This window comes from Nuphar pumila, chromosome 2 (assembly GCF_984573655.1).
Source record: "Nuphar pumila chromosome 2, dmNupPumi1.hap1.1, whole genome shotgun sequence".
Lineage (NCBI taxonomy): Eukaryota > Viridiplantae > Streptophyta > Magnoliopsida > Nymphaeales > Nymphaeaceae > Nuphar > Nuphar pumila.
Genome location: NC_143250.1, coordinates 66,127,214 through 66,135,588, shown reverse-complemented (window position 1 = coordinate 66,135,588; position 8,375 = coordinate 66,127,214). Strand labels below are relative to the sequence as shown.

General features: G+C 38.3%; 1 protein-coding gene across 1 annotated transcript in view; it reads right to left on the bottom strand.

Annotated features, from left to right (window-relative positions):
* Positions 1-2,220: 2,220 nt before the first annotated feature.
* LOC149845622 (polyribonucleotide nucleotidyltransferase 2, mitochondrial-like) overlaps positions 2,221-8,375 on the bottom strand; it is a 235,798-nt gene continuing 229,643 nt past the window's right edge. Inside the window, exon 18 of the mRNA XM_089997684.1 lies at positions 2,221-2,610. Within this exon, the coding sequence (XP_089853810.1) occupies positions 2,512-2,610 (99 nt within the window). The 3' untranslated portion in view covers positions 2,221-2,511. The remainder of the gene's footprint in view (positions 2,611-8,375) is intronic.

Below are 8,375 nucleotides of genomic sequence, written 5' to 3'. Positions count from 1 at the left end.
AAAATCTAAGAACAATGTCTTTTCTTTCTACACATTAAAATTTGACTCTTTTATGTTTTTAAATTACTAAATGTATTTTATTGTTGCAGAGATTGTTTTGAGACAAACTTGTGGAGAATACAATTTTTGAAAATTTCAAGAGATTGGCAGCTGTGTGCTGGCATCGTAATAGTTAAGGGCTGGGTACGTTTGGATTAAGGAATTTAATGGATTGGATTCCAATTTTCAATTCCACTGAATTCTGAATTGCCAAAAGGCCTGGAATTGGATTTCAGAAATAAATAAGCCAAAGGCACCCTAGGTCACCACGAAAGCAAGCCAAACTTGAGTGTTGAGGTCTTTAGATTAAGTTGATTTATTTTGGCATCAAAATATGAAGAACACTGGAGCATGGTTGCAATGCCATGTAATTTTTGGTTATTATGATTATAAATCACAATTACCATACTTTCTCAAGGTTGGTGGAACGTGAAAAAGTGGATGTGATTATGATTGCCATTTGTGATTGTTTTTGCTTTTTTTTGCCTTGAAACCTGTGTAATTAGATATACTTTCTCACCTGTGACCAAAACAAACATGCCCTAGAATTGGCATGAAGAATGTAAACTTCATGTCGTTAAGAGAATGATCCCTGGTATAGAAAGCATAAGGTGACTTATGAGACTGTCTCTCTCCTTTGTAGTCAAAAGTTGTTTTGGAAATAGTCCACAAGGGCTCCGCTCATCTAGTAGGGTTAGGGTTGTCAAGGGGTCGGGTACCCGATCCATCAGGGTCCCAAACAAAAATGATCCCACCCATCCTACGTGGATCATAACCTACCAGCGAAGCATATGGACGAATGGGATCAGTCCACATCCAAGTGAAAATGTGAACCAATCCTAGCCATTGATTGGAGGGCTAAGATTAAATGTAGGATGAAACCCATCATATGTTAAATGATGGGATCCATAGTCGTACCCAAACCCACCCAAATGAGCAAGTGTCGGGTTTAGGTTTTGTTGGGTCACAAAAATTAAATCCTAAATCCAAATCCGTATAATTCTAGAAGTTTGCTTTTATTTAAAATACATGCAAAACACTTGGGTCAGGTCGGGTACTCAGCAAAAAATCCAGGTCAGGTCAGGTAGCTGGCAAAAATCATAACCCAAACCTGCCTCGCATATTGATCAGATCAGGTTCGAGTTGACCTGAATATTATTCAGGTTGGATCAGATACCTGGTACAAACCCCACCTGTTGACAGTAGGTAAGGGGTGACTTGTGAATGTCATCAAGTTGACGAGACGTCGCATGTTCCAAACTCATGAAGAGTGTTCCTTGTTGCAAGGTTACTAGCCAATCAGAGGCTGGACAAGGTGAGGTAGGTGATGGGATTGTTATCACTTGGCCTGTAAAAAAAAAAGGTTGTTAGGAAATAAAGTTTATTGGCATAGTAATCTATGTTTATTGCCAATGTTGCTTATTTTAAATTTTAAAATAAGTAACATCGACTTGTGATTCATGTTTATTGGCATGAATCAATGGCTCCAACATGAGCCACTTTGAGCTGTATGGCAGCAACTCGTGGGCTGACTGATGTTTACATCCATTTATGGCAATCAACCATGATTGCTTAAATTTTTCCTTTTCTTTTTTGTTAGTATTAGGTTGACGATGAAAATCAAAGAGGGTTTTTTGGAAAAACTACACAACAAACCACTGCAACTGTACTAAAACCGCAGAACAAAGAGAGGAAAAACAAGAAACATGTAAACGAGAACACCAATCAATCACCATCCTTCCTCTAAAGCTCTTCTCTTTAATCCCCCAACCCCTCCAAGCCTTAAACCTACCTCCGCCAGTCACACCCTTCGATGATCATCAGCCATCTTCCGGCGATCAGCAGTACTCTGTGTGGGTGTGTAAGAAAGCATCAAAGGGGTGAGTTTTTGGGATCAATTGGCCAGCAAGAGATGGGCCCCAAAAGAGTATCCCTGCTCACCATGTTTGTAGATATGCCTCAAACAACTCTTTTTGCGAAGCCCCAACGGTAAGTAGTGTCCAATTTTACCACTGTAAGCCAAGTGTTGGATGGTACGCCTTAACCGAATCTGTTAAGGTCTACGAGTAAAAAAGGAAACAATAAATACTGCCGAAGAGCTGCATAGGGTGCATTTGTGCCGAAGAGCTGCATATAAGTTGAAGACTACGTAAAATTAACATCTTATCAAGCTTTCCCACCAAAAATGGGACTGAGCCCCTTTAATGAAAGAGCTGCGTACAAGTTGAGGACTACATAAGGGTGACGTTTTTTGAAGCCAGATCGTTTTCAATGCTGACATCAATAAACATATTAGGATGAAGATAGCCGATATGAACATGTACTCAATAGTATATACAACAATGGCTCTTTACTATGAAATGAGCATCAGTTGGGGTTAGACAAGGTGGTGCAGGAGCTCCAAGAAAGTTCCGGAGCTCCCCTGCTGCAATTTCTCACGTGATAAAGCCTTCTTTCTTATCCAAACATTAGTTACTCCAATAAAGACAGTACCGGAATTCCCTTAGCGGAGAAACTTGAGCACCTGACGAGCACATCTTCACCAATTCGGAAATCCCTCCTGCTGGATGTCTGAAAACATAACGGACGGAAGAAACATGACATGCAAGGAAAATACCCTGAATAATCACATGCATGCGCAAGCAAATACCTAGGAACACATTTTTAAAACACTAAAACACAGATCTGGATTATATAAAGATTCAAAATAGTTCAAATTAGATGATACTAATTAAGGAAGGACAAAGTGTTATTAACCAGAAAGTTCTCATATGGGCATACACATTAATGTAAGAAGGGCTGCCTGTACCTGCGGCCCAAGCACATGAAAGCACCCAGTACTTAAATACATGCTAATATTTAAACTTCACATCATAAAATGAGAGGCAAGTTCCATATATTTAATTTGACTACCAATGACCTTAGAAATGCACCAAATGATAGTGTACTAGAATACCTTAGAATTGAAAACAGTGAGCCAATTTCAGTTTTGCACATTAAAGTTTCTTATATTTATACAAAATCTTCAAATTTGCAAGGAAAGATATTATAAATATCTAAACTTGCACGAATATATATATATATATATATATATATATATATATATATATATATATATATATATATATATATATATATATATATATATATATAGAGAGAGAGAGAGAGAGAGAGAGAGAGAGAGAGAGAGAGAGAGAGAGAGAGAGAGAGAGAGAGGACAAAATTGAGTATTTAGTAAAATAAGTTTGGAATGAAATATCAAAAGTAGCTGATTTCTCATCACTTCTCACAATTTTTTAGGGAAAATATAAGACATAAATTTTAAAATAACATTGGCATGTACACCATACATTTCTATTCGGCTCCACACCTGGACAAGCACACTGGTTTCAGCACTGTTCTGCAAACATGAGCACCCTATGAGACCATATCTTCCATAGCCTAGTACAAATTGTCAACTCTGAAAAATGTTGCTCTAAAGATGATCTCCTATGTCACATGGGTGCGGGTGCGGGTGCGGATGCGACACGGGTGCGGCGCAATTCCAAAAAATTTGGACACGGGGACTCGGCTATATATATATATATATTAAAAAATATATATTATAAATATATATATTTTAAATATATATAATTATATATATAACAATAAATTAACACATAAAGATTGTAAATTTTAAAGCAAAAATAAAAAAACAATTCTTAACAACACAAACTTACCAAAATATAACACATAAAGAAGCTTGTGAGTGTGATAAACAACAAAACTTATCATAAATCTGCCTTATCGTCTGAATTAGAGGAAAGAACATGATCGAGGTAGTCCATGTTGAGAGTATGTAAATTATGTTCTCCCTCCAAGTCAAAATCTTCTGGATTTACATCCCAATTCTTGGATGGTCCACAACTGCATTAAAAAAAAACTATATTAGTATTGAATACAAATATTTAAATACAAACTTTGAATACAAAAAAAGAGAGTACTTATACTCTTCTTTGGTGCGGCGAGAAATTAATCGTAGATTAGAGTAAAAATAAACCAAATCCTCTGCTCTTTTACTAGTGAGTTTGTTTCTTTTAATGTTGTGAAATTGAGCATATGTACTTCAATTTCTTTCACAACAAGATGATGTAGTAGGTTAGGATAACAACTTCATTGCAAGACGTTGCAGATTTGGTGTCTCTGATCCATATGTTGCCCACCAATTAAGGGGATCTTCCTCGTCCCTTGCCACAAGTGCTGCTAAAGAATCAAATCTCCCAGTAGAAAACTTGTCAAACTCACTATTTACAACCTTAAACATGTGAGGATCATTAAAAAGTCTTCCCAAATATATCATTCTATTTCTTGATATCTCAGGATCTTCATTTGGAGAAACACGACCAACACCTGCTGTCAACCATTTTTTTGCATAGTATTTTGGATTGAGAGAGTGTGCCATGCAATGCAAATGTGTATTGCTTTTATCTCATCTTCTCACTAAAACTGAATGTACATGATTGTAAAATTCTGAATCATCAAGTGCAATATCTTTCTTCTCACGTTTAAAAATGATACTTTGAACTTTTTCAATCATATTGTCCCACATCTCATAAATTCTATGAAGCATGGGTACATCTCTGTCAACTTCTCTCAACATTTCCCAAATAAGCTCTGTAAATTCAACAAAATATGTAATTTTATCCCACAAAAAATCATCATAAATGCATTTTTTGATAGCTTGAGCCTTGACATCATCTTCAGTACGATAAAAATCTCAATCTTGATCAGCCACCATCATCATCAATGCATTCTTGAGTTGCTTAATTCTTTTTATCATAACAATGAGAGAAGCAAAACGAGTTTTAACAACTTTCAGTAACTTGAGATCAGAATGCCTATTAAATATAGAAAGGGCATGATGATGGTTTACAACAAAATTTTTAATATTTCGAACATCATGCCCTATTTCCTCAATCCATAAGCACATTTCATGTGCATGTGCATCATCTTTTGATAGATTGCATATACTCTTAAGTGCCAAATTTAAACTGTGTGCTGCACAAGGAGTCCAAAAAATATGTGAATATGTATCTTCACTTGCCAAATTCATTCCTGCACGACTGCAAACTAGAGCATTGTCAGTAATGATTTGCACCACACTTTCTTCACCCACTTCTTTTATCACTTCAACCAATAATCTCTTTAAATATTCAGCATCTTTATACTCTCCAGATGCATCAACAGTCTTCAAAAAGATTGACCCATTAAGTGAGTAAGCAATGAGGTTTATCAGTGGTCGCCTTTGTATATCAGTCCACCCATCAGAAACAATCGACACTCCATGTCGTTTCCATGCAAATTTTTTGGTCTCTAACAAGTCATCAATTCTATTTTTTTCCTCTGCAAGAATGACTGTTCTTAGTTTTTCTGAACTAGGAGGTACATAACCACTCAAATTGCAATTAGCCAAAGATGTAATCATATCTTTCCAGTATGGACTTCTAGCTACATTAAAAGGAATTGAGCTTGAGTAAAAGAATCGACCAATCTTTTTATCAATTTCTGCTTTTGCCATGTTTTTGAATGACACTTGTATTGTTTTATTGCTTTCCATCTTTCTTTTCTTTAAAAGCTCTTCTTGTATATCACTAGCAGTAGGAAAAGACAAATTAATCGAATCGCTTCTCATCTCTGCAATTTTCTTCTTTTCAGCTTCCTCTTGTTTTTTTTTAATTGCTTTAACATGTCTTTGTCAACCCCAGAACCTGCCCTAATTCCTTGACTACGAATATGCAAAAGATGTGCTTTCACACGCGTATAAGAACCTGTGAAAACAGTCTTACATAGATTACAATGAAACTGCACATTCCCACCACCACCACTACTAGCTTTTACCCCTTTTGTCACAAGCCTCCAAAGTGGTTGAGAAACTTCTAATTCAGGGTTAGAACTTGAACTAAATGTATTGACACTACCGCTAGAACTCGCCATTATATCTGAAAAGTGAAAACTGAAAAGAAAATAAGTAAATAAAATAAAGTTAATAAACACTTCAAAATAATAGTAATAGGAGCTCCAGGTTCGTTCCTCCTGTGCAAATCAGGTTCAAACCAGGTTTGAGATAGGGGGCCTACCCCCTATATAATGCAAAAAGGAGGGGCAGGGCAAGCCCATGCTGAACCTTATCCGTGCCAGGGGCTTCGCCCTTGCCAAAAAGCCAAAGGCAGCAGGGTAAACGAGGAGGGGTCAAGCCTCTCCTCGTTTCCCCTGTTGTTTGGCGGGGCAAGGATCGGCCTGTCAGCCGAGCCCCCTCCTTCCCCGACTCCTACTTCTTACCCCTGTGATAAAAGGGAAACGAGGAGGGGCTGAGCCCCTCCTCTATGAATCAGAGGCACAGGGAGGGGCAGAGCCCCTCTTCTGTGAGCAGAGGGTACGGGGGGGGGGGAGGGGCCTGCCTGACATAAGTGAAACGAGGAGGGGCCAAGCCCCTCCTTTGTGAATAGGAGGCATAGAGAGGGGCCGAGCCCCTCTTCTGCGAGCAGAGGGTGCAAGGAGGGAGGCTGCGAGCAGAGGGTGCAGGAGGGTCGATCGACATACCTGTTGAGTGTTGACGGAGGGGGAGACAGTGGCTGCCTGTGCGTACCGTCGTCGGAGTCTGGATCACCGGCGTGGGTGTAGAAGAAAGCTGCAGGGGCTGAGGGGGAGAGGAAAAATTGAGAGGGTAAGCCCTTCCCCCTGTCGATAAACCCCTTTTAGGGTTCGACTGCAAAAGAAATTTGGATCTGGGTCGAGTCCGGACCCGGCCCGACCCAGATCCAAAACGTAATTTAAAAATTAAAATGGACATTTTTGGACTCAGTCAAAGTTGACCGACTCCAAAATGTGGACGGACTCGGCCTCGACTCGTTGACCGAGTTCGAATCGACGTTGATCGAGTCCGGGCCGAGTCCGAAGCCGCACCCGAGTCCGCACCCATGTCGAGGCGTGTCGACTCGGGTGCGACACCTCCTTAGTCGAGTCCGTGTGACATAGATGATCTCACTAATGTTTTGAAACCCGCCAATTCAACTCGTTCGACTCATCCATTTACTAGGTTAGCCCAGTGAACGGTCTCCGGAACCAGCAAAACTAGGCAAGGCCCGACCAAGTCAAACCGTGAACCAACTGAGTCAAGCAGAGTCTCATTTTGGCTCAACCGAGTCAAATTGGGTTTTGCTAGTATATGTATAGAGAGATGCTACGGTGCTCCGGGAGTACCTACTCCCAGATACTAGAAATCATGGTTGTATCTTCTTAATTAAACTTTATAGATGTACTCAACATAGTTTATTTGATAGGAATCATGCTTTGGATCATGTTTTTTGGACACAAAAGTAGGATTTTTTAAGTCATGAAATTTTGATACATTGTGAGTTGTTGATTTTTAAAGGTATTAAAAAACATACATCCAAAATTTGTTTTCTACTAAATAATGCTTATAGATCATATCTATAGGGTCTGACCAACAAAAAAAGTTCAAGAAATTTGAAAATCTAAAGCTTCTATTAGGTGGGAGTAGGTACTCCGGGAGCACCTTATCATTACCTATATATATATATATATAAAATAAATTTGATAATTTATTTTACAAGTGCTTCCTTAATTGTGATATTACTAATTGATATCTTTAATGTGTGAAGTTTAATGGGCTTTTTGTTGATTTTCTGTTTTGATCATTGTTATTGATAGTTAGTCATGATGCATGTCAAACAATGTACAGTTGAGCTAGCTTAGTTCTTCGGTTTCTTATTATTCAATGAGTAAATGTAACTTAGTTGCAGCTTGACAAGATGTTATCCGACTTATTTCTTGACTTTACAAGCAATCATGTCATTTTGTAGCTCTCCTGATATGTATACATTGATTAATGCACTATTCCTATATAAATTAAAAGTTAACAAAACCCAGCCGAGTGACTGAGTTGGCCCACCCGAGACATGAGTCAAATCACAGATGAGTTGATTCCCGAGTCATTGGGTTTTCGAACACTGGACCTTGCCCGGGAATTTACATGTATCAATAATGATGGAGAGATACAAGAAAATATTCACAAGCTTACTCTTTCCCCTTTCAAATGCTTATTCATGGTTCAGAAAAGAAAAAGGTGACTGAATTAAGGCTATCTAGGCAAACCATCATTGATCAGGTTATCAACTTTAACAGAACGACTGACATTCATCTTACTCTGAAAAGCACCTACCAGCCTGATGTTAATTTCAGTCTTATAGTACCACAAAAATGAGTGTTCGATTTTTCAATCTATAAAGAACTGAAACATTACATGAAGCTTTTATGAACAATATGACATTGAACCT